Source organism: Rana temporaria, chromosome 4 (assembly GCF_905171775.1).
Source record: "Rana temporaria chromosome 4, aRanTem1.1, whole genome shotgun sequence".
NCBI classification, from domain to species: domain Eukaryota; kingdom Metazoa; phylum Chordata; class Amphibia; order Anura; family Ranidae; genus Rana; species Rana temporaria.
Genome location: NC_053492.1, coordinates 47,414,927 through 47,441,489, shown reverse-complemented (window position 1 = coordinate 47,441,489; position 26,563 = coordinate 47,414,927). Strand labels below are relative to the sequence as shown.

Below are 26,563 nucleotides of genomic sequence, written 5' to 3'. Positions count from 1 at the left end.
GCTATTTACATTCCCCGCACGCGCCACTGGAGGCGCGCAGCGGGGAAACACTGTGCCCGGCGCATCGCTGGGAGGCCAATGTGTGTGCCTGGCGGCCGCGATGTGCGCCAGGACGTGGAGCTCTGTGTGTAAACGCAGAGCTCCATGTCCTGTCAGGGAGAGAGGAGACCGATGCTGTGTCCCTTGTACATAGGGACACAGCATCGGTCACCTCCCCCAGTCAGTCCCCCTCCCCCCACAGTTAGAACACACCCAGGGAATACATTTAACCCCTTCCTCACCCCCTAGTGTTAACCCCTTCCCTGCCAGTCACATTTATACAGTAATAAGTGCATTTTTATAGCACTGATCGCTGTATAAATGTGAATGGTCCCAAAATTGTGTCAAAAGTGTCCGATATGTCCCCCGCAATATCGCAGGCCTGACAAAAAAAATATATCACAGATCGCCGCCACTACTAGTAAAAAATGTAAAAGAAAATCATAAATCTATCCCCTATTTTGTAGGCGCTATAACTTTTGTGCAAACCAATCAATATACGCTTATTGCGATTTTTTTTAACAAAAATATGTAATAGAATATGTTCTGGCCTAAACCGAGGAAAACATTTAAAAAAAAAAATTGGGGATATTATTATAACAAAAAGTAAAAAATTATTATTATTTTTTTTTAATTTTCTGTCTTTTTTTTGTATATAGCTCAAAAAATAAAAACCGCAAAGGTGATCAAATACCACCAAAAGAAAGCTCTATTTGTGGGAAAAAAATGATAAAAATATAATTTGTGTACAGCATTGTATGACTGCGCAATTGTCATTCAAAATGCGTCAGCGCTGAAAGCTGAAAATTGGTCTGGGCACGAAGGGGGTTTAAGTGCCCAGTAATGAAGTGGTTAAATGAAGAGATGAGACCGGCCCCATGCACACGAGACGCTGGTAAACTCGAGTTCAGAGGCATTTGGGGTGCTGGCACGACTCATGCCCATTTATGAGGGGCCTACCCCCTGTCAGCCCAAAAATATATGCCAAGCAGCTCCTCCTAGTTTCCATCCGCTACTTCTGGAAGCTTCTCTAAGGTTCCAGAAATCAGGGGGAGGTACCAGAGATGCTGCATGCTGAGTCATCCAGCCTCCCTGAGTCACTCAGCCCTGACCCAGATTCAAGCCAGGCCTGCCTCTTAGCCAATCCAAATTTTCCTACACTAACTCTAGCACACAGAGGGTGCTACATTAGTAAAAACCCCAATTACCATCATGTTTTGGATCAGCCTGAATACAATGTACAATTATCCCTATACCAATAGTAGGGGGAAAAAAAACAATTCCAGCTTAAGCGGAAAGAAGGGAAGTGAAAGAGAATGACGGTAAATTGAAGTTTTCACAGTTGCTATCGAGAGATTACTAGAGAGCTGTGATACGAGTGAGGAAGCAATAAACGGCTTACAACAGAGTTACTTTATTACAGTGTGATTTAGTTGCAGTGAGCACACTAAAACATAGGGGCCAGCTTATAACTGAGAATAGATATTGCTCTACTCTCCGCCATACACCACAACGTTACTCCACGCAATGACCTACATCTGCAGTCCATTAATAAAATGTAGGCAGTGGTATGGAGCATTTTACATAACCTTCATTTCAAGTGCACTCCCCACGCTTTGAAGACCAAAATCACACCAATGTGCTTTTTTAAATGCCTTTTTGTATTTTTTATTATTATTTTTTATTATTATTTTAGCAGTATTGTCACAATAAGTCCATACCACCATTTTATAAATGGACTACTAAATTTGCTTATAAAAAAAGTATGGCAACATGGGAACTCTTTATGCAAGCTACGCTATCTGCGGAGGAATGCTCTAATTTTGGTCAATACACCTTCTCTTTTTTCAGATCCCCCCCACCGTCCAGACCTAGGAGGAACAGTTCACCATGAGGATCATTCCTTGAGTCGCCACAACACCCCACCCCCCCTGAGTGCCCCCCCCCCTCCCTTCAGAGTATTTTCGAATAGGCCGCTTATATACATCCTTAGATCCCACGGTATTTCTTTGGCCCTCACCAATGAGCAAGATCCATCCAGAGTTGATTGTTCTTTTGTAAAGCTTTAACCATGCGTTATTTGTTTGTTCCTATGTGGTTTTCCTCTTTACATGCACACCTGGTGGGTCCAAGGTCGACTCGTGCTTTATACCTGCAGGTCAACCCCACCTACCCCCTCCCCTAATATTACCCGATTGGGTATACCCTCTGCAAACATGTTGACCTGCGGAATGTATTTTCCTATGTTTCCAGAAGCTGTGTAAAGCACCTTTGTATGATGTATGTAATCTAATTGTACCATGTTCGGTACGCCTGCCATCACCCTATATGTATCCTTTTCCTTTTGTATGTCTCTCAAAACTTAATAAAAATTATTTAAAAAAAAAAAAAAAAAAAAAAAGTAAAATCTTATGTTTAATTCAATTTTTTTTTTATATATATATTATATTAAACAGGATTTCTATAGTGCCAACCCTTTTTGCAGTGCTTTACAAAAAGGGGGAAGACAGTACAGTTACCATACAATTTAATAAAAGAGCAATGAGAGGGCCCTGCTCCTTAGAGCTTACAATCTAGAAGATTATATTTTATGATATGCCCTTTATATAAAGTCACCAGATTTATATTATGCAGATTACACCAAGAGAGCTTCTCTTGCCTTTTCGTTTGCTGATCTTACCCATAATAGCAGTGTTTCATCTATGCTGGGGATTCCCAGGGAGGCACACATATTGTGGCTGTGAAAGTGGGAGGCTTATGCTTGATGTTCTAAAACAACATTTTCATAGGAAGTCTCCAAGGCACAGCAAAGGCACATTGGTATTCGACAGGCACATTGCTGCATGCACCAATGGAAATATATATATCAATCACTAGAGGGTCTACTGGTAAGACACAAGGCTAATTTAAAGATGAACTTTAATCTGATAGTATACAGTGGAACCTCAGTTTAAACAGTGACTTGGTTTGAGAACGTTTTGATTTGCGAGCAACCTTTTTTTTAATTCTGACTCGGTTTGAGAGTGTTGACTCACAAGACAAGCAGAATTCAAGCTAAGTAGGCCTGCAGTACCTCATTTGGCCTGAGATACAGGGGCGCTAAATCCGAGCAGAGCCGAAAAAATAGGCCTGCAGTACCACATTTGGCCTGAGGTACGGGGGCACAGGAGCCGAGAAAAGCAGAACATTGGCCTGCAGTACCTCATTTGGCCTGAGGTACGGGGACGTAGGAAACAAGCCGAAGTGTCCTCTGGCCTTTTTGCCCATTTTCACACGCTCTCTGGTGCCCCCCCCCCCACCTCTGGCCACATTCGGTATTACATCCCATTGAAGTCAATGCGGAACGAATTATTTTTGTTTCCATTGACTTCAATGGGAAAACTCGCTTTGATATGCGTGTGCTTTGGATTACGAGCATACTCCTGGAACAAATTATGCTCGTAATCCGAGGTTCAACTGTATTTGCTTCCCCAGTTCCTCCTTTCCTGCCCAATAATTTTAAATAAACCTTTTCTGTTCTCTGCGCTTCTCTTTGTAATTCTGGCAGATCATGGCTGATGGGAGGGGACAGCAGGGTACCTACAGCTCTCTGCCTCGGTACTCCTCTTAGGAGCCCACAGCCCTGATATAAGCAATGGTCATGGAGTTATGCAAACATTAAAATACCTTGATAGGTGGATGCCAGTCTAGAGGAGTGAACATCCATAGGTAGGCTGCATTTCTTACAGAGACCAGCCGAAGGGAAGAAACAAGAGGTGGGGCCTGGGTTACGCCTCTTCTTTCTTCCTCAGGATAACTGGTCTTCAGTAAAATGGTGGCCGGCGGAGACATTTTACCAGTGCCGGACACGGCCTCTAGCCGGGTAAAAAACGATTTCCTGGGAAATAGTAGGACCGGGACAAAGGTCTAAATCCCGGGAATGTCCCGGGAAATTTGGGACAATTGGCAAGTATGTATTTGCATGTACACTGATGTTAAGGCTCTGTGATTGAAAGAATTGAAATCCAATGAATAAAAGGAGCGGACCATGGACAGTCAGTTTGGGGAGAAAAGCGCTAGATGATGCTGGATGTTCTCCAGCCTGGAAATGAGGTGGGCATTATCGGACTTTCTGCAGCTTCTAATGCACATTATGAGAAGCTCACAGTGTGCAGTGAAATCTGTGTAAGCAATTACAGTACAGGAAAGGAGCCTGTACATATGTGCAAGACTGAATGGAGGAGTTCAGCTTTAACATGTTGGTCCTCACAAACATGTACATTTTAGGATTTTGGATTCTCAAACTCACATGGCCGGCTGTAGCTGCAATGTTGTCTTTGGGGTAGATTCAGGTAGAATGGCGCTTCTTTGTGCGGGCGTAACGTATCCTATTTACGTTACGCCGCCGCAACTTTTACAGGCAAGTGCCGTATTCTTAAAAGAAAGTTGCGGCGGCGTAGCGTAAATAGCCTGGCGTAAGCCCGCCTAATTCAAATTCTGAAGAGGTGGGCGTGTGTTATTTAAATCAGGCTTGACCTGACGTGATTGAAGTTTTTCCCGAACGGCGCATGCGGCGTCCATGGAATTTCCCAGTGTGCATTGCTCCGCAAGGACGTCATTGGATTTGACGTGAAAGTAAATGACGTCCAGCCCCATTCACGGACGACTTACGCAAACAAAGTAACTTTTTAAAATTCGACGCGGGAATGGCGGCCATACTTAACATAGGATACGCCTCATATAGCAGGGGTTACTATACGCCGGGAAAAGCCTTACGGAAACGTCGTAAATGTACTGCGTCGGCCGGGCGTACGTTCGTGAATTCGCGTATCTAGCTGATTTACATATTATAGGCGTAAATCGGCGTACACGCCCCTAGAGGCCAGCGTAAATATGCAGTTAAGATCCGACAGCGTAAGAGACTTACGTCGGTTGGATCTTAGTCAAATCTAGGCGTATCTGATTCTATGAATCAGGCGCATAGATACAACCGGCCAGACTCAAAGATACGACGGTGTATCAGGAGATACGCCGTCGTATCTTCTCTCTGAATCTACCCCTTTGTGTTTTGCATTTAATTTAGAAAATTCCTGTATAACTTACATACTGTCAGAGATCTTGTCTGCTAACGAGCAGAGTGAGGACCATCCATCCCGTTCAGATTTCATAATCACAGGGCTGAAGGACACACACATATTCTGTTATTGAATATTATATATATTGCATAACACACACACACATAGAGATATACAGTAGATATATATATATATATATATATATATATATATATATATATATATATATATATATATATATATATATATATATATATACTGTGTATATATATATATATATATATATATATATATATAAATATATATATATATATATACTGTGTATATATATATATATATATATATATATATATATATATATATATATATATATATATATATATATATACATACACAGTGCATCTGGAAAGTATTCACAGGGCTTCACTTTTTCCACATTTTGTTGCTTTACAGCCTTATACCAAAATGGATTCAATTCATTATTTTCCTAAAAATTCTACAAATAATACCTCATAATGACAACTTGAAATAACTTTGTTTGAAATCTTTACAAATGTATTTAAAATTAAAACATAAATTCCCATGTATATAAGTATAAGTATTCACAGCCTTTGCGCAATACTTTGTTGAAGCACCTTTGGCACCAATTACAGCCTCAAGTCTTTTTGAGTATGATGCTACAAGCTTGGTGCACCTATTTTTGGGCAGTTTCTTCCATTCTTCTTTGCAGGACGTTTCAAGCTCTATCAGGTTGGATGGAGATCGTCGGTGCACAGACATTTTCAGATCTCTCCAGAGATGTTCATTCGGGTTCAAGTCTGGGCTCTGGCTGGGCCACTCTAGGACATTCACAGAGTTGTCCCGTAACCACTCCTTTGTTTTCTTGGCTGTGTACTTAGGCCAGTTCCTGCCGCTGAAATACATCTCCACAGCATGATGCTGCCACCACCATGCTTCACTGTAGGGATGGTATTGGCCAGGTGATGAGTGGTGCCTGGTATTCTCCAGACATGACGCTTGCCATTCAGGCCAAGGAGCTCAATATTTGTTTCATTAGACCAGATAATTTTGATTCTCATGGTCTGAGAGTCCTTCAGGTGCCTTTTGGCAAACTCCAGGTGGGCTGTCATGTGACTTTTACTGAGGAGTGGCTCGCGTCTGGCCACTCTACTACACAGGCCTGATTGGTGGAGAGCTGCAGAGAAGGTTTTTCTTCTGGAAGGTTTTCCTCTCTCCACAGAGAAACGCTGGAGCTCTGTCAGAGTGACCATCGGGTTCTTGGTCACCTCCCCGACTAAGGCCCTTCTCCCCCAAACACTCAGTTTGGCTGGGGGGCCCACTCTACAAAGAGTTCTGGTGGTTAAACTTCTTCCATTTACGAATGATGGAGACCACTGTGCTCATTGGGACCTTCAATGATGCAGAAATGTTTCTGTACCCTTCACCAGATCTGTGCCTCAATACAATCCGGTCTACAGACAATTCCTTGGACTTCATGGCTTGGTTTGTGCTCTGACATGCACTGGTAACTGTGGGACCTTATATAGACAGGTGTGTGCCTTTCCAAATCATGTCCAATCAACTGAATTTACCACAGAGGGCCTCCAATCAAGTTGTAGAAACATCTCAAGGGTGATCAGTGGAAACAGGATGCACCTGAGCTCAATTTTGAGTGTTGTGGCTGAGGCTGGGTTCACACTACTACACTACTTTCATCCTACTTTGCTCTGCTACATTGGTCCTACATTTATCCTACATTGGTCCTACATCCATCCTACTTTCATGAACAGGATACTACTTTGGTCCGACTTCAATGATATTCAATGGGTTGAAGTAGGATCAATGTAGGACCAAAAGTAGTACAGGGAGCATTTTCAAAGTCGGACCGACTTGTGTAGGACCAGTTAAGACAGCTCTCATAGGCAAACATTGATTTTCACACGTCATGCTACATGAGGCTCCCAATGTAGGACCGTTTGTCGGACAAGTGTGAACTCAGCCAAAGGCTGTGAATACTTCTGTACATGTGATTTTTATTGTTTTTTTATTTTTCATAAATTTGCAAAGATTTCAAACAAACCACTCTCACATTGTCATTATGGAGAATTGTTTGTAGAATGTTGAGGAAAATAATGAATTTATATGGCTGTAACATAACAAAATGTGGAAAAAGTGAAGCGATGTGAATACGTTGAAATCACGCGACTTCACTTGAAATTGTATGATTTCAAAGCCGCATTTAAGTTCTACTTCAGGTGCGACTTGGCTGACAATTATGTGATTTCATGCACAGATGTCTATGCAAGTCACACCTGAAACTTCCAAGAGTAGTGAAGGAACTACTTTTTCAAACCAGTGCGGTACTGCAAATCCGGCGTCGCACCTCATTGAACACAGTTTTATTGCTGACAATAGGGTGTGATTTTGCACCGGTGTGTACTAGGCTTGACTCTGGTGCCCAATGGATTGCAAAATGATATTCAGACTCCCGGCACAACCGATGTAACAAGAAAGTGGGGATAAGACTATGAACACAGAGGCCCGGATTCAATGAGATCTGCGCTCTATCTGCGGAGGCGCAGGGCAACGATTTTGGCAACGAGCAGTAGCTCCGTAAATTGCGAGGGCGCGCCGGCAAAATTGCCCGGCGTAAGCGCGCGCAATGTAAATGATCCCACCGGGGGCGGGAATCATTTAAATTAGGCGGCCGATCGTAAAGCGCATGCTCCGTCGGGAAACTTTCCCGACGTGCATTGCGGCAAATGACGTCGCAAGGACGTCATTTGCTTCAAAGTGAACGTGAATGGCGTCCAGCACCATTCACGATTCACTTACGCAAACGACGTAAAATTCGAACGTCGCAACGCGGGAACGATGGGTATCCTTAGCATTGGCTGCGCCTGCTATTAGCAGGAGCAGCCTTACGCTAAGAACGCCGTACGGAAACGACGTAACTTGCGTACGCAGGGCCCGCGCAACAATTGTGAATCGGTGTTAGTATGCAATTTTCATACTATACGCTGATCACAATGGGAGCGCCCCCTAGCGGTCAACGCAAGAATTCAGCCTAAAATCTGCGTGGCATAAGAGCCTTATGCCACGCAGATTTTAGGCTGCAGTCGGCGTAACGAGTTCTCTGAATCAGGAGAACTCGTTACGCCGGCGCAAGTCAGCAATTGCGCTGCGTAACTATGGTTACGCAGGCGCAATTGCTTACTGAATCTGTGCCAGTGATTGTTATCCAATGTCTATATGGTTCTATATGTATAGAAACATAGAACAATTAAGGCGGGAGAAAGAGCCATTCAGTCTGCCCGTTTTTCTTTGTTTTTTTATATACACGTTTTGTATTTTTATTTTTAAACTTGTTTGATTGATTATAGATTTATTTTTGTCCCAAGCATTTTTGAAGCCATTTACAGTGCCTTAAAAAAAGAATCCATACCCCTTGAAATTTTCCACATTTTGTCATGTTACAACCAAAAACTTAAATGTAATTTTTGGGATTTTTTGTGATAGACCAACACAAAGTGGCACATAATTGTGTAAGTGTAAGGAAAATAAATAGTTTTCCAAATTTTTTACAAATAAATATGTGAAAAGTGTGGTGTGCATTTGTATTCAGCTTCCTTTACTAAAATGTTATGGAAACAACTGCCTTCAGAAGTCACCTGTGTATAATTGAATCTCAGTATAAATACAGCTGTTCTGTGAAGCCCTCAGAGGTTTGTTAGAGAACCTTAGTGAACAAGAAGCATCATGAAGGCCAAGGAATACACCGGACAGGTCAGACATAAAGTTGTGGAGAAGTTTAAAGCAGGGTCGGGTTATAAAACAATATCTCAATCTTTGAACATCTCACGGGGCACTGTTCATCATCCTAAAATGGAAAGAGTATGGCACAACTGCAAACCTACCAAGACATGGCCGTCCACCTAAACTGACAGGCTGGGCAAGGAGAGCATTAATCAGAGAAGCAGCTAAGAGGCCCATGGTAACTCTGGAGGAGCTGCAGAGATCTACAATTCAGGTGGGAGAATCTGTCCACAGGACAACTATTAGTCATGTACTCCACAAATCTGGCCTTTATGAAAGAGTGGCAAGAAGAAAGACATTGTTGAAAGAAAGCCATAAGAAGTCCAGTTTTCAGTTTGCGAGAAGCCATGTGGGGGACACAGCAAACATGTAGAAGAAGGTGCTCTGGTCAGATGAGACCAACATTTTTAGTTTTTGGCCTAAAAGCAAATTGCCATGTGTGGTGGAAAACTAACACTGCACATCACCCTGAACACACCATCCCCACTGTGAAACATGGTGGTGGCATCATCGTGTTGTGGGGATGCTTTTCTTCAGCAGGAACAGGGAAGCTGGTCAGAGTTGATGGGAAGATGGATGGAGCCAAACACAGGGCGATCTTAGAAGAAAACCTGTTCGATTCTACAAAAGACTTGAGACCGGGGTGGAGATTCACCTTTCAGCAGGACAATGACCCCAAACATACAGCCAGAGCTACAATGGAATGGTTTAGATCAAAGCATATTCATGTGTTAGAATGGCCCAGTCAAAGTCCAGACCTAAATCCAATTGAGAATCTGTGACAAGACTTGAAAATTGCTGTTCACAGACGCTCTCCATCCAATCTGACAGAACTTGAGCTATTTTGAAAAGAAGAACAGGCAAAAATGTCCCTCTCTACAAAGTATTGACTCAGGGGGGCTATATACAAAAGGCACGCCACACTTTTCACATATTTATTTGTAAAAAAAATATATTAAAAAATATTTATCACTTGCCTTCCACTTCACAATTATGTGCCACTTTGTGTTGGTCTATTGCCCCGTACACACAATCGGTCAAACCGATGAGAACGGTCTGATGGACCGTTTTCAACGGACCAAACCGATCGTGTGTAGGTCCCATCGATTATTTATCCATAGGTTAAAAAAAAGCAATCTTGTTTTAAATTTAACCGATGGATACCTAACCGATAGAAAAAAAACGATCATTGTAGGCACGTCCATCGGTTAAATATCCACGCATGCTCAGAATCAAGTCGATGCATGCTTGGAAGCATTGAACTTCATTTTTTTTCAGCACGTCGCTGTGTTTTACGTCACCGCGTTCTGACACGATCGTTTTTTTTAACCGATGGTGTGTAGGCAAGACTGATCATCAGGCCGTTTTCATTGGATGGACCGATCGTGTGTACAGGACTTATCACATAAAATTCCAATAAAATACATTTACGTTTTTGGTTGTAACATGACAAAATGTGGAAAATGTAATGGGGTATGAATACTTTTTTTTTTAAGGCACTGTACTGTTGACTGTTCTCACTACCTTTGCTAGACGTTTATTCCAAGCATCAGTATATCTATTTCTGTGACTTAATAGCTTGGTCTCCCACAGTACACAAAACATGGAAATGCAATAGTTTTAGTAAACATGAACTGCTAAATACCTTGGCCCAGATTCAAAGAGATTTGCTCTTTTTTTGCGGAGGCACAGGGCAACGATTTTGCCCTGCGCCCCCGCAAATTTGCGCCGCTGCCCTCGATTCACGGAGCAGTAGCTCCGTAAATTGCGAGGGCGCGCCGGCAAAATTGGGGCGGGAATCATTTAAATTAGGTGCGTTCCCGCGCCGATCGTAAAGCGCATGCTCCGTCGGGAAACTTTCCTGACGTGCATTGCGGCAAATGACGTCGCAAGGACGTCATTTGCTTCAAAGTGAACGTGAATGGCGTCCAGCGCCATTTACGATTCACTTACGCAAACAACGTAAAATTCGAACGTCGCGATGCGGGAACGTCGGGTATCCTTAGCATTGGCTGCGCCTGCTATTAGCAGGAGAAGCCTTACGCTAAGCACGCCGTACGGAAACGACGTAACTTGCGTACGCAGGGCCCGCGCAACAATGGGAGCGCCCCCTAGCGGTCAACGCAATAATGCAGCCTAAAATCTGCGTGGCATGAGAGCCTTATGCCACGCAGATTTTAGGCTGCAGTCGGCGTTACGATGTTCCTGAATCAGGAGCATTCGTAACGCCGGAGCAAGTAAGCAATTGCGCTGCGTAACCTATGGTTACACAGGCGCAATTGCTTCTTGAATCTGGGCCCTTTTCTCATCAGCAGTATATAGCAGTCTTGTGACTTCTATCAGTGTCTAGTTAAAGCTTGTAGGAGGAGTTTTCATTCTACTTTGATTGTCCTATCAGGCTGCAGAACACTTGACCCTCTGTCTGGACAGTGCTAATTGGCATTGTGCTGATCACGTGCACCCTCCCCCCCCCAAAAAAAAAAACGAGCATGTCCAGCTTGTCTCCTATCCTCTGTTCTATCAGCAGATAGATTAGGGACAATGGAAGATGGGGAGGATCAGAGGAGACAGGATCAAACAGCCTTTTTACACAATGCAGAGTAGACATGTGCACTGCCAAAAAAAATCGTTTTTTTCTTTGTTATTTTCGTTTTGTTTTTTTTCGTAAATTCGGGAAATTCGAAAAATGCGTTTTTTTCGTTTTTAAGTTTCATTCTTTTTTTTTGCTTTTTCCGTAAATTCTGGAAATTTTCGGATTTCCGAAAGAGCAAAAAACGGAAAAAACTAATTTTCCGAATTTCCGAAAAAAAAACTAATGAAACGAAAACATTTTCTTTACTAATTTTCGAAATTTCGAATTTCGAAATTTTCGAAATTTCAAATTTTTCAATTTTCTAAATTTTCATTTTCGAATTTTTCAATTTCAAAATTTCGTAGTTCCGAATTTTCGTATTTCCGAATATTTTGGAAATTGAAAAATTCGAAAATTGAAAAATTCGAAATCCGAATTTTTCAATTTTCGAATTTCGATTTTTTCAAATTTCGATTTTCGAATTTTCGTATTTACAAATTTTCGTATTTACGAATTTCGAAAATTCGAAAATTTAAAAATTTCGAAAATTTAAAAATTTCGAAAATTTAAAAATTTCGAAAATTGAAAAATTTCGAAAATTGAAACATTTCGGATTTTAAAATTTTCGAAATTTCGAATTTTAAAATTTTCGAAATTTCGAATTTTAAAATTTTCGAAATGTTAAATTTTCAAAACTTCGATTTTCGAATTTTTCAATTTTGAAATTTCGAATTTTTCAATTTCCAAAATATTCGGAAAAACGAAAACTACGAAATTTCGAAAATTGAAAAATTCGAAATTCAAAAATGAAAATTTTGAAAATTTAAAATTAGAAATTTCAAAAATTTAAAAATTAAATTTTTCAATTTTCGAATTTTTCAATTTCGAATTTTCGAAATTCGTAAATACGAAAGTTCGGAAATACGAAAATTGGAAATTTCGAAATTCGGAAATTCGAAAATTGAAAAATTACAAATTCGAAATTTCGAAAATGAAAAATTTGAAAATTCGAAATACAGACTGATTTTACTGTTGTGAGTTTAGTAATACTTAAAATTGCAAGTTTAGGTCTAGGGCCAGGAATTGCAAGTTTACCTACCCAATCCTCCACTCCTCTGGGAGACAGTGTACCCCTATTTTCTGGTAGTGGACTGTTCCTTAGCATTCTCCTGTTAAATTTAGGTCTTTTGGACTCGATCTGTATGACAGATCATAGGGGAGAAGAGGCTGCAGGCCTCGGTCTTTCAGCACGGAGGAGCCTTGGTAAAACTGCTTTTCCCCTAAACGTGAACAAGCATTTAACCCTTGCATTGTGGTGGCATCCCCCCTCTAAGGCCCCTTTCACACTGGGGTGGGAGGCGCGGTGGCGGTATAGCGCCGCTAAAAATAGCGGCGCTATACCGTCGGAATTGCCGCGGGATTCGGCCGCTCCAAAGATGCTGCTGACAGGAGATTTTTTTCTCTCCTGCCAGCGAATTGCCTCAGTGTAAAAGTCCTCGGGCTTTCACATTGAGAAGGCTGGGCAGGAGTTTTTCAGGTGGTATAGCAGCGCTATTTTCAGTGCTGTAACGCCTGAAAAACTCCTCAGTGTGAAAGGGGCCTTAGGGAGAATTTTTACTTTTCCTGGAGTTCACATTCTCTCACACACAGTATATCACCTAGCAATAACCACAGACAAATAAATAATACAACCATACCCTTCAATGTAGTCTATATCGAAGTCATAGTTTTCAAAGTGATCAGTCATGAGTTTGCCAGAAATCTTAATGACGCCCCCTACAGGAAAAAAAGAAAAAAACACTTGGATCAGCATAGCATTGTACAGTTTACAGCAGTGGGCTCAAAACTGTGGCCCAGGGGGCAGATGTGGCCCTTTTCTTGCCTTTATCTATCCCTTGGAGCACTATTCAACCAATTGACACCAATGATGGGGCACTATTACCCCTACTAACACCATCAATGGGGCACTATTCTTCCCATTGGTACCAACCATGGGGCACTATTCCTTCCCATTACAACCAATGATGGGGTATTGTTCTTCCCATTGATACCAACAATAGGGCACTATTCCTTTCCATTATAACCAATTATGGGGAATTGTTATTCCCATTGGTACTAACAATGGGGCGCTATTCTTCCCATTGATACTTTCAATTGGGCATTATTCCTCCCAATTACAACAAATGATGGGGCATTGTTATTCCCGATGGTACTAACAATGGGGTACTATTCTTTCCATTGATACATTCTAATGGGCCATTACAAACAATGATGGGGCACTGTTCTTCCCATTGGTACTAACAATGGGGCACTATTCTTCCCATTGGTACTAACAATAGGGCACTATTCTTTCCATTTAAACCAACAATGGGGCGCTGTTCTTCCCATTGGTACTAACAATGAGGCACTGTTCTTCCCATTAAAACCAATGATGGTGCACTGATGCGGGGCATTTTCTACAGTCTGGCCCCCAAATGCCTGAAGGACAGTAAACTGGCTCTTAGTTCACTAACAGCCACATTTGAAAGGAAAGCCCAATACCTATAATTTAATAATTAGTTATTTCAGATTTTCACATTTTCGTGCTTTTAGGACTTTCAAATTGACGAAATTTCGAATATTCAAATTCACGAATATTCAGAAAAATTTGGTAAACAGGTTTTCATTCATTCGAATGTTTCCAAATTAAGGAATTTGTCAAAATTAGTTAAAACATTTTTTGAAATGAAACAAATTGCACGTGTCTAAACCAAAGAACCTCCAATCGATCAATTTAGTAAACTCTTGATCAATGTATTAAGTTAAAAGCCATCTGCTGCTGTGAAATTTGTGTCCCTCGCTTCTGATTGATCAAACAATTATCTGCACGTGTGTCAAAAAGGCTTTGAAAGCCCATGAGGGCGGGAAGGAACAACGATCATGTGACCACTGTGATTGGCTGTCACAGTGGTCACATAATCATGAGCCAATCCCTGCAGCTACTGATCGTTAGTGGTAGATAAAAGCTAAAGGTCCCGGGAGTCGCACATCAGAACAAGACCCGCTGTGTGTGACGAAGTGGCAGTCTCAGCCTGGACCCCGATCAGGCCACACCCCCAATGCATTTTGCTCTGCCCACAGGAACTTACTCATGGGTGGATCATTAGTGGGGATCAAAAGCTGTCTTTGACCGCATCAGTGTAAACCTAGGCTGAAGCCAAATAATAAGCTCCTCTGTTGACATTATTTTGGATTTTTCAAAGTCATTTTGTGCAATTAAAAAAAGTTTCCCTTATCTTACCAGGCACTCCACTGGATGGGCTGACATCACAGATCACAGGGGTCTCCAGCAGTGAGAACTGTAGAAAAAAACATTTAAAAACATTTTTTTCTTTTTTTGGTCAGGTAAGGATGAAATGTAGCATATTAATATCACGTATTCTCATTTTCAGACAGCAGGTGGAGCTGTAGGCTTGTTATAAATGTTTGCCAGTTTCTTTTTACCTCCTGTTCAAAAAACACCTGTCGTTTACAGAGCTCAATGGCTCAATACATCATGATGGGACTGAATATTTTAAAGGGAATTTGATTTGATATTGGCGTTCTGTAATACCTCCTGTGACAATTTACAAAAATAAATAAAGTAAATAATAATAGAAAAAAAACACTGCCCGATTTGTGTAGATGATGGGAGGAGGGATAGAAAGGGGGAAAATTGATATAGAGGATGAAGGTCCATTTTAAGTGTAAAGTTTAGTTCCACTTTAATTTTAGTTCTACAATCAGACAACAACCCACGTGGGTGCACGCTGCTAACTGTCATACCCAGACCTAGACTGTCACTGGCAGCTCTGCTCTTCACCAACGACCAATAGGCATGTGCAAAAGGGAAAAATGTGTTTCGTTTCGTTTTAATTCGTTATTTAATTAATTTCGTTAAGTTAGATTTGTTACATGTGTTAAATTCGTTTTCGGAATTCGTTAGTTTTCGACCGAATTTCGAAAAATCCGGTCAAATTCGAAAATATTTTGACCGGATTCGAAAACAAATAGTCTCTTTTCGAATAGAATTTGTTTTCAAATTTGATTCGAAAAGATTTTTATTTATTTTTTTTATTCCGTCCGCGGGTTTTCGATTCGGAATCGAAAACGTTCGTTCGGATTCGGTAAATTCATTAATATTGCAATTCGGGAATTCGTATGCATCCGAATGTCCGAATAATGAAAAATTCGTCCGAATTTCGATTAGGAACTAAACGAAATGCACATGCCTAAAGACCAAAAACATCAGCAGGATGAACAGAGGGATAAGCTTATAAGTCTGCTGCTACTCCTCCATAGTCCAATCCCAGACTGGGGGTGGGGAGGTGACCAAGCTATAATGCCTAACCCTTTTAGAAAAAAGTTAGGTCACCAACCTGTGCTGTGTAAATCTTCACACTGGATGGATTTAAATATACATCCTTTAGAAGGAAAAGGGCTCCCTTATATGTTATCCAACTGTATATTTAGCTGTTTTCCTGGGGATCCGCTTAACCCCTTAGCACCAACCGTATGCATACATGCGACCTTGCGCAGCTGCAGGCAACATTCCGGTACCCTTTTTTAGAGCAGGCGATAACAACCGATGCAGCTAAAAGCCCCCCCCCCCCCCCACGCTGTCTTCCACCCGGGCTACCGAGAGAACCAAGACACAATTCTGTACTTCTGCCGGCTAGAGTAAGACTGGAAGGAAGCCGGAAATGGCTTTGTTCCAGTCTTCGTTCTGTAAACACGGAAGCGGCGTCACAATGTCACTTCCATTTTACTGGGCTGCCAATGGCTTTGTTTAACCACTTCCCACCCGGCCTATAGCAGAATGAGGGCCGGGTGGTGGTTCAGTTATCCTGACTGGACATCATATGACGTCCAGCAGGATAACAGCCACTGCATGCCCATGGGGGCGTGCATCGCAGAGATCGGTGGTGCGGTGTATCAGTCTGACACACCGCTACACCGATCTCGTTAAAAAGCCTCCGACTGATCACAATGAAAATAGGAAGAGCCGTTGATTGTCTTTTCCTCACTCGTGTCTGACAGAGCCGATCGGCTTCAATCCTGACAGGGGGGTCTCTGCTGATTGTTTATCGGCGCAGCCCCCCCTCGGAAGCCCGCCCAGGACCACCAGGTATGGCCATCACACTGGACCACCAGGTATGCCACCCTAGACCACCAGGGAAATGCCAATCAGTGCTCCGGCAGCTGCCAATCAGTGTCCAGGCAACTGCTAATCAGTGCCCATCCCCAATGCCTGCCAGTGCCATCAGTGATACCTATCAGTGCCAATTATCAGTGCCCATCAGTGCCACGTATCCGTGCCCATCAGTGCCACCTATCAGTGCCCAGCAGTTCCGCCTATCAGTTATGTAAAAGGGGGGAACTAATGCGCAAAACCACTCTACCCAAGGGCACTAAATGCTAATATTAAGACTATTAAAATAAAATATATTAAAAATATAATATATATATAGGCAGCAGCCACTACTAAAAGGTGCTCACACACCAGCAATAGTAATGAAAAGAGGGGGTGTAATGGCGCTTGCCAATTAAACAAATAATAAATCCTCAGCCAATTCATAAATAAATGCACAACATCATTAATGACTGGCCAGTAACATGTGTTTCACTCCTTATTCCTTGAAGCCCTCCAAACATCAACATCAATGATGAGAAGGATGAATAACGTGAAAAAATAATGAAAATCCAAAATGTATGATTGACTAAAAAGAATTTCGGTCATCAAATAATTTCCAAAATAAAAGTGAGAAGAGGTGAAAAGAAAAAATCCCTTAGTGGATAAAATATATAATCAAACATCCAGTGCAAAAAATTCAATACTGAATGAATTAATAGAAATAACAATAAGGATATGTATACAAATCTGTAAATATATAAGAAGGTCTATGTGCACAATCCCGTGCTCAAATAAAATTATAAAAAAGAAAAAAAGGCGTAAGTCACGCCTGCATATGTAAACGGCGTTCAAATCACACATGTGAGGTATTGCCGCAATCGTCAGAGCGACAGCAATAATTATAGCACCAGACCTCCTCTGTAACTCTAACCTGGTAACCGTTTTTTTTTTTTTTTTATAGCTTTGCCTATGGAGATTTTTAGGTACTGTAGTTTGTCGCCGTTCCACAAGTGTGCGCAATTTCAAAGCATGACGTGTTAGGTATCTATTTACTTGGCGTAACATTATTTTTCACATTATACAAAAAAAAATTTAAAAATTGGAATTCATGAAAGTGTATTTTTTCCTAAATAAAATACGTTTGAAAGACCGCTGCGTAAATACTTTGTGAAATAAAATATTGCAAAGATCACCATTTTATTCTCTGCTAAAAATACGTATTTTAACTTGCAAGCAACAAATGTCAGAACTAGGCTTAGGGCCAGATCCACGAAGCGTTTATCTATTGATACGCCGGCGTAACTTCTAGTTTTCTGCGGCGTATCTTTGTTTTGTATCCACAAAACAAGATACGCCTGAAGCTGGGCTAGATCCGACTGGCGTACGTCTTAGTACCCTGTCGGATCTAAGGTGCATATTTTCGCTGGCCGCTAGGTGGCGCTTCCGTCGATTTCCGCGTTGAGTATGCAAATTAGCTAGATACGCCAACCCACAAACGTACGTCCAGCCGGCACATTTTTTTACGTCGTTACCCCTGCTATATGAGGCGTAGCCAATGTTAAGTATGGACGTCGGGCCAGCGTCAAATTTTCCGTCGTGTACGTCGTTTGCGTAAAAAACTTTGCGAATAGGGCTTTGTGTAGAATGAGGTTCACGTCGAAAGCATTGGCTTGTTGCGGGTTAATTTGGAGCATGCGCACTGGGATACCCCCACGGACGGCGCATGCGTCGTTCAGAAAAAACTTAATTTATGTCGGGTCAAAATGTATTAACATAAAACACGCCCCCATCTCATCCATTTGAATTGCGCGCCCTTACGCCGACACAGTTACACTCCGCCGCCGTAACTTACGGCGCAAATTCTTTGAGGATACGGGAAATACGCTGTAAGTTACGGCGGCGTAGTGTATCTGAGATACACTACGCCGGACGTAAAGAAGCGCCGCGCTACGCGGATCAGGCCCTTAGTCATGAAAGGGTTAAGACACATAGGGCCAGATTCAGAGAAGAGATACGCCGTCGTATCTCTGAGATACGATTGTCGTGTCTATGCGACTGATTCATAGAATCAGTTACGCATAGATAGCCCTAAGATCCGACAGGTGTAACTTGTGTTACACTGTCGGATCTTAGGCTGCAATTCTAGGCCGGCCGCTAGGTGGCGAGGCCATTGCGGTCGGCGTAGAATATGCAAATGACTAGTTACGGCGATTCACGAACGTCCGCGATGCCCGTCGATCTAAATTTATGTAGTTTCCGTAGCGATACGCGTAGTAAAGTTAAGGCTGCCTCCTAGGTGGTCTAAGCAATGTTAAGTATGGCCGTCGTTCCCGCGTCGAAATTTAAAATTTCACGTCGTTTGCGTAAGTCGTCCGTGAATGGCGCTGGACGCCATTTACGTTAACGTCAAACCAATGACGTCCTTGCGACGTCATTTAGCGCAAAGCACGTCGGGTAATTTGACGGACGGAGCAATGTGCAGTACGCTCGGTGCGGGAACGCGCCTAATTTAAATGGTGCCCGCCCCATTTGAATTAGGCGGGCTTGCGCCGAGCGGATTTACGTTACACCGCCGCAAGTTTACAGGTAAGTGCTTTGTGAATCAGGCACTTACGCTGTAAACCTGCGGCGGTGTAACGTAAATGGGATACGTTACGCCGCCGCTGCGCAACGTAATTCTTTCTGAATCTGGCCCATAATCTGTATGTTAAAGAATAACTAAAGGCAAAACTTTTTAGTTTAGGAAAGAGAGAAAAGTTTTGCATATAGTTCTAATTATTAAACTACAGGTACGTTTTAATGACACTAAAGTTAATTATTAGCTTTGCGAGAGGAACAATAATCTATTTTGCACAAGTGAGACACACGTTACATAAGTTCTCAAGGTTCTCCTCATAATACGCAGCTTGCCAATTATTTAGTGGGCAGCAGTCACCTGGCTGGCATTAGGGACCCTTTTGTTTTAATGTGAGAAGTATTTGCATGCCATGAAGATCTTCTCGGAGCTCTGATTAAATATGGTCGGGGAATGAAGTTAATGAGTCACATTCCTGGCTGCGGAGAGGACAATGTGCGCCTTTGTGTTGGAGCGCGGCTCATGCCAGCACTGTGCGGTTTGCTGGAGGCTCTGACAAGTTTGGACAGATCAGGGAAAGTTTACCTGTCAGCTGGTGGTCAGTGCTTATTATTCTAATGCCTGGTGTCTGTCTCTCCATGTCCTGTCCGTCTGACCTCCCGCTTGTATAATTAATGCGATTTCCGTTACATTTTGTTTGTTAATTAAGTCTGAGCTCCGGGCACAAATGCTTTCATTAAAAAAATATATTCTTCAATAGCTACAAAGCATATAAATCCAATTTGTGTGCATCAAATGCCTTGTAAACTGAGCAGTGACATCATCACTGTGCTGTGAAAAGCCTGTGCAGAGAGTTGTGGGAGGGGCCCAGAAAACCCCACCCACTACAGGAGGGGGAGGAGACAATGTAATCCAAAGAATGCCCTCCTGCGCTCGAGTCATATGCTTTAAAGGGTTTGTTACCCCAATTTCATATTCCTGATATGTTTCTGCTGTCCGATATACAGTGGAACCTCGGATTGCGAGTAACGCGGTTAATCCGCCCCCTAACAGGAGGGGGAGGAGCAGGGTCGGATTTGCTCTCCCTGCCGCCCCAAGCCCAGGTTCCGCAATGCACCCCCTCCCCGCCAACCAAACCCCCCCCCCCCCAAATCAACAGAGAATGGGCGGCACGGTTAGTTTACATTTTTTTTTACTTTTTTATCACTTTTTTTTTGCAGCTTGACGCTTACTTTTTTTAATTTTTGTATAATTTTCTTATTTTCCTATTTTTTTTTCTTATTCTTTACATTTTTATTTTATTAATTTAATTATTATTTCTTATTATTTATTTATTTTTTATCAATTTTTTTCACTTAACTTTTTTGCTATCACACAGGAAAAAACAATTCCCTGTGTGATAGCAATTGCAGGTGACATGTTCTCTTTATTGACCCTGTCACCTCCAAAACAGGATTCCTAGCACTGTGCTAGAACTCCTGTCACAGCTGAGATGGGAAGAGCACAGCTCTCCCCTCTTACTGTGTACATCGGCAGCAGAGACAGGAGACAGACTTGGTGGCCGGGGGGAGGACGGAGTCCCAAAGACAGAGCCAGCAGAGAGAGGTATGTGGGGTGGGGGGGAGGAGGGGAGGACGGACGGGAGCACACATTTTACAAGTGATTTCAGCGACATCGCCGCAATCACTTCTTAACGAACAAGCGGATTTCCCCATAACTTACCGCCCTTAACTGTATGTTCCGGGCGTCGGGGGACTCCATGCCACTGCCGCCCCTTGGCGCCCTGCCGCCCCAAGGCCTGGCCTCAGTGGCCTTGTGGGAAATCCGGGCCTGGGGAGGAGACAATGTAATACAAAGAATGCCCTCCTGCACTCGAGTCATATGCTTTAAAGGGTTTGTTACCCCAATTTCATATTCCTGATATGTTTCTGCTGTCCCACATACAGTGGAACCTCAGATTGCGAGTAATGCGGTTAACGAGCGTATTTGAAAAAATCCTGACTCGGTTTGCGAGTGTTGTCTCGAAAAACGAGCATGATTCGGGCCAAAGCGGTGTGCAGTACCGCGTTTGGCCTGAGGTTGGGGGGGTGCCAGAGCTGGACGGCGCCGATCGCAGCTGACCGGCACCGTTCGCAAATGCTCAGAAAGACACGGAAATACTCCGTTCCCGAGCCTTTCCGAGGTCAGCCGAGCTGTCCTCGGGCTCTTCTAGGTGTTTCCGAGGCTCTCCGGTGCTTTAGCCCCCCCCCCCCCCCACCACCACCACCACCACCTCTAGCCGCATGCGGTATTGCATGTCATTGAAGTCAATGCAGAACAAATTATTTTCGTTTCCATTGACTTCAATGGGAAAACTCACTTTGATATGCGAGTACTTTGGATTACGAGCATTCTCCTGGAAAGGATTATGCTCGTAATCTGAGGTTACACTGTACTTGTATGAGAAAGTATCCTGTTCTCATTGTATTGCTTCCTTCATGTGAAATCATCAGTGGTCTTGCTAGTCCCCTTGCTTTCCCTTTTAAAAACTGACCACACTAAGCAGAAGAGCACAGCGTGGTCAGTTCTCTAGCTATGCTGGGAACTCAGTGTGCTCTCCTCCAAAGATCAGACTTGTCCTGACACGCCCCCACTGCACAGCCATGTACACTGCTGCTGGTAAACTGACGTTAGGAGCAGTTGGGTGTTTTTTTTCAGCTGCTCCTGAACTCTCCTCTGTTATCTTATCAGTACAAGTACACAGGGTCGTTTACAGTAGTTTTTAGGCAGTTGAGTTTAGAAGCATTTTTTGGAAAGCAAAAAAAAAAAATATGCGTTCAGGGTGGATGTTCAGAAGCATTTGAAACGGCAAACGCCTGTAACAGCTTGTAAACGCAGTACCTTTCGTTTAGTTTTACAGGTGTTTTTCATTTTTTACTATTTAAAAAAAAAATATTCTAAACACAAACGTGGCTAAACGCGGCATGTAAACTAGGGTTGTCCCGATACCACTTTTTTAGGACTGAGTACGAGTACCGATACTTTTTTTCAAGTACTCGCCGATACCGAATACCGATACTTTTTTTTAAATGTGTCCCCAAATGCAGCCATGTCCCCCCACATATGCAGCCATGTCCCCCCCATATATGCAGCCATGTCTCCCCCATATGCAGCCATGTCCCCCCCATATGCAGCCATGTCCCCCCCCCCATATCCAGCCATGTCCTCCCCATATCCAGCCATGTCCTCCCCATATGCAGCCATGTCCCCCCATATCCAGCCATGTCCCCCCATATGCAGCCATGTCCCCCATATGCAGCCATGTCCCCCCCATATGCAGCCATGTCCCCCCCATATGCAGCCATATCCCTCCCCCCATATCCAGCCATGTCCCCCCATATGCAGCCATGTCTCTCCCCATATCCAGCCATGTCCCCCCCCATATATGCAGCCATGTCCTCCCCATATCCAGCCATGTCCCCCCATATGCAGCCATGACCCCCCCCCCCATATCCAGCCATGTCCCCCCCCATATGCAGCCATGTCCTCCCCATATCCAGCCATGTCACCCCCCAAAAAAGCAGCCATGTCCCCCTTACCGTACATGCTGCCGCATCCCCGCTGCCCGTTCGCATCCCCGCTTGGTTAATACGCGCGGGGAACATTACAGCTTTGAATAGCTGTAGTCTCTCGCGCTGCGTATAGACACTCCCCCTTGCTCGGGATTGGACAGTTCACCTGAGCAAGGGGGAGTGTCTATACGCGGCGCAGCGGGAAAGACTACAGCTATTCAAATGAATGCTATAATGTTCCCCGCCCGTATTAACTAAGTGGGGATGCGGCGGGATGCGGCGTAGCGGCGGGATTCGTTCAGCGGCGGGGGGGGGGGGAGTATTCTATTTTGGTATCGGGGGTATTTGCGGGAGTACGAGTACTCCCGCAAATACTCGGAATCGGTCCCGATACTAGTATCGGTATCGGGACAACCCTAATGTAAACGCAGCAAAACGAACGTTGTTAAACATTGGCTACTGTCAAGTTAAATCATTCAGGACAGGTTGTAAAATGTCCTGTGTACATTAAAGGGGTTGTAAAGGAATTTTTTTTCCCCTAAATAGCTTCCTTTCCCTTAGTGCAGTCCTCCTTCACTTACCTCATCCTTCCATTTTGCTTTTATGTGTCCTTATTTCTTCTGAGAAATCCTCACTTCCTGTTCTTCTGTCTGTAACTCCACACATTATTGCAAGGCTTTCTCCCTGGTGTGGAGAAAGCCTCTTGAGGGGGGAGGGGGCGAGCAGGAGAGTCAGGACACTCTCTACTTTGCAGATAGAGAAAGGAGCTGTGTGTTAGTGGGCGTCCTGACACTCCTGCTCGCCCCCTCAAGAAGCTTTCTCCACACCAGGGAAAAAGCCTTGCATTACGGTGGTGAGTTACAGACAGAAGAACAGGAAGTGAGGATTTCTCAGAAGAAATAAGGACATTTAAAAGCAAAATGGAAGAATGAGGTAAGTGAAGGAGGACTGCACTAAGGTAAAGGAAGCTATTTAGGGAAAAAAATACATTCCTTTACAACCCCTTTAAGCCTCTCTGGCAAGCTCAGTGTGCTGCTGCTTCTTCTCCTCCCCCAGCTCTTATGCAGCTGAGAACAGAGGGAATGTGATCAATACAAAAATGTTTTTTTTTTATTTGTATTTGAACCTGAATGGGTTGTTTTACAATCACTTTTAGGCTTATTATGTCAGCTCTTTATGAGCACCAATAATCCTTGCTGCCCCCTTGGGAAAATGGTTATCCTTATATGCACTGAAAACATCAACAAGGAAGGGTGCACCGACCTAGTGCATTACCATAATAACATTTATTGAAAGATAAAAAGCAACAAAGGTTATGTTTATGACAGATAGACATGTCTTAAAAAACAAAGAAGATCGCCTTCAGGTCTACTACAATCAACTAGTATGGGAAGACCAGACAGTGTCAGTAACAGCTAACGTGTTTTAAGGGAGAACCCTCTTCATCAGAGCCAAAAACCTAACCTCTGATGAAGACGGCTCTCCCTCGAAACATGTTAGCCATTACAGACACTGGGCCAGATCCACGTACCTCAGCGCATCTTTCCGTCCGGCGTAGCGTATCTCTGATACACTACGCCGCCGTAACTTACAGCGTATTTTCTGTATTCTGAAAGAATTTGCGCCATAAGTTACGGCGGCGTAGTGTAACTTTGTCGGCGTAAGGGCGCGCAATTCAAATGGATGAGATGGGGGCGTGTTTTATGTTAATACGTCTTGACCCGTTGTAAATGACGTTTTTTTTAACGGCGCATGCGCCGTCCGTGGGGGTATCCCAGTGCGCATGCTCCAAATTAACCGGCAACAAGCCAATGCTTTCAACGTGAACGTAATTCTACACAAAGCCCTATTCACGAACGACTTACGCAAACGACGTAAAATTTTCAAAATTCGACGCGGGGACGACGTCCATACTTAACATTGAGTACGCCTCATATAGCAGGGGTAACTTTACGCCGAAAAAAGCCTTACGGAAACGACGTAAAAAAATGCGCCAGCCGGACGTACATTTGTGGATTCGTGTATCTAGCTAATTTGCATACTGTACTTGACGCAGAAATCGACGGAAGCGCCACCTAGCGGCCAGCGTAAATATGCACCTTAGATCGGACGACGTACTAAGACGTACGTCAGTCGGATCTAGCCCAGCTTCAGGCGTATCTTGTTTTGTGGATGCAAAACAAAGATACGCCAGAGCAACCTAGCAGTTACGCGGCGTATCAATAGATACGCCAGCGTAACTGCTTTGTGGATCTGGCCCACTGTCTGGTCTTCCTATACCTGTTGATTGTAGCAAACCTGGAAGTGAACTCCTTTGCTGATTATGACGCCTGTCTACCCGGTTTCCCCAAAAATAAAACCTTCCCTGAAAATAAGACCTAGCATCATTTTCTGCAATATAAGCCCTAGTTTAAAATGCGTGTAAAATCCTATAACCCATTCTTATTACAGTAGTATATAATGTACAATGTGTGTGTTTCTGTAATATAATTGCAGTGAAGAGAGCTCTGGCGGGTCACAGAAGTGCAGAGCGCCACTATAACGAAGGTATTTGGCACAATAATATTACAGAAACACACACATTGTACATCATATACTACTGTAGTAGAGTGGATTATAGGATTTTACAACCACTTTAACTCAGTTCACACTGGGGATTCCTGTCAGGCAGTGAGAGAGGGGGAGAGAAGACGGCACATTACATGGTAAGACCTACCCCGAAAATAAGCCCTACTGTGTCTTTTGTTGCCAAAATTAATATAAGACCCGGGCTTATTTTTGGGGAAACACAGTATGTCATGTGTTTGTGAGTATAACATTTTTTGCTTATCAATAAATGTAATTATGGTAATGAGCTAGGTTGGTTGTGCCCTCTCCTTGTTGTTGTTTTGCAGGGGTGGAGACTAGACCAGTCGCTCTGCACAAGGAGAGAGGGCAGCAGTGACCGATCTTTATTAGAGGAAGCAGCACACTGGATTACTGGACAGATCTGAAAGAAATACACAAGGTACAACAAGATTCAAGAAAGAATACACATGACTCTTGTATTTAGACAATATTTACTTATCCTGGAATTCAGCTTTAACCACTTAAGGACCGCCCACTGCTGAGGGGTGAGGCCTGTGAGTGACCCCTTACTGCTTTTATGACATCCGATGTAAAACATATACTGGTATTACAACTAACTAGCTAGTATTTACCTTAAAGATCACTTTTTCTGCCTTCGTGATTTGTTGACCACCATGGAATATGGAAACCTTGTACGCACCTTCCTGTCCTGCTGATCTGCATGTAAAAATATAAAATGTCAGCCACCTGCTGGTGAAATCTAGTACAGCAGATTTAACATATAAACAGCACTTAAAACTTTTTTTTTAAATTTAGAATAGATTAGGGAACACTTTAACCCGTTATGTGGATCCACCTTCTCTATTCGTCCTGCTGGCCATTGTCATCAGGACAGAATATGATGGGAAAGTCAAAACAGGTGTAGGCGAGAAATATTACAATGGAGGGATCTGAAAACTGTCTAAGAGGAGATTTCCCACTGCGTAGGAGAGATTTTTTTTTACTTCCTCTTGTGTTTCTGTGTCATTTTCCCAACAGGAAAGCTCCCCATAAAAATGTGATGGGTTTAATTATCTCACACTCAATCAAAAAAAAGAAAAAAGAAAGACAGGAAAATAATCATATATATGTTCTTTCATATTTTTTCTGGATTAACACCCTATTCCTCTGACCGGGGCTGCATTTAGTTATTACCCTCTCCCCCCAGATAGAAAGACATATATTTATAAAATAATG

General features: G+C 43.0%; 1 protein-coding gene across 1 annotated transcript in view; it reads right to left on the bottom strand.

Moving 5' to 3' along the window:
- LOC120935612 (fibrocystin-like) overlaps window positions 1-26,563 on the bottom strand; it is a 78,540-nt gene that overhangs the window by 43,111 nt on the left and 8,866 nt on the right. The window contains exons 4-7 of the mRNA XM_040347661.1: window positions 25,960-26,044; window positions 14,762-14,819; window positions 13,179-13,257; window positions 5,122-5,196 (exon numbers count right to left, since the gene is read on the bottom strand). Coding sequence (XP_040203595.1) covers window positions 5,122-5,196; window positions 13,179-13,257; window positions 14,762-14,819; window positions 25,960-26,044 — 297 coding nt within the window. The remainder of the gene's footprint in view (window positions 1-5,121; window positions 5,197-13,178; window positions 13,258-14,761; window positions 14,820-25,959; window positions 26,045-26,563) is intronic.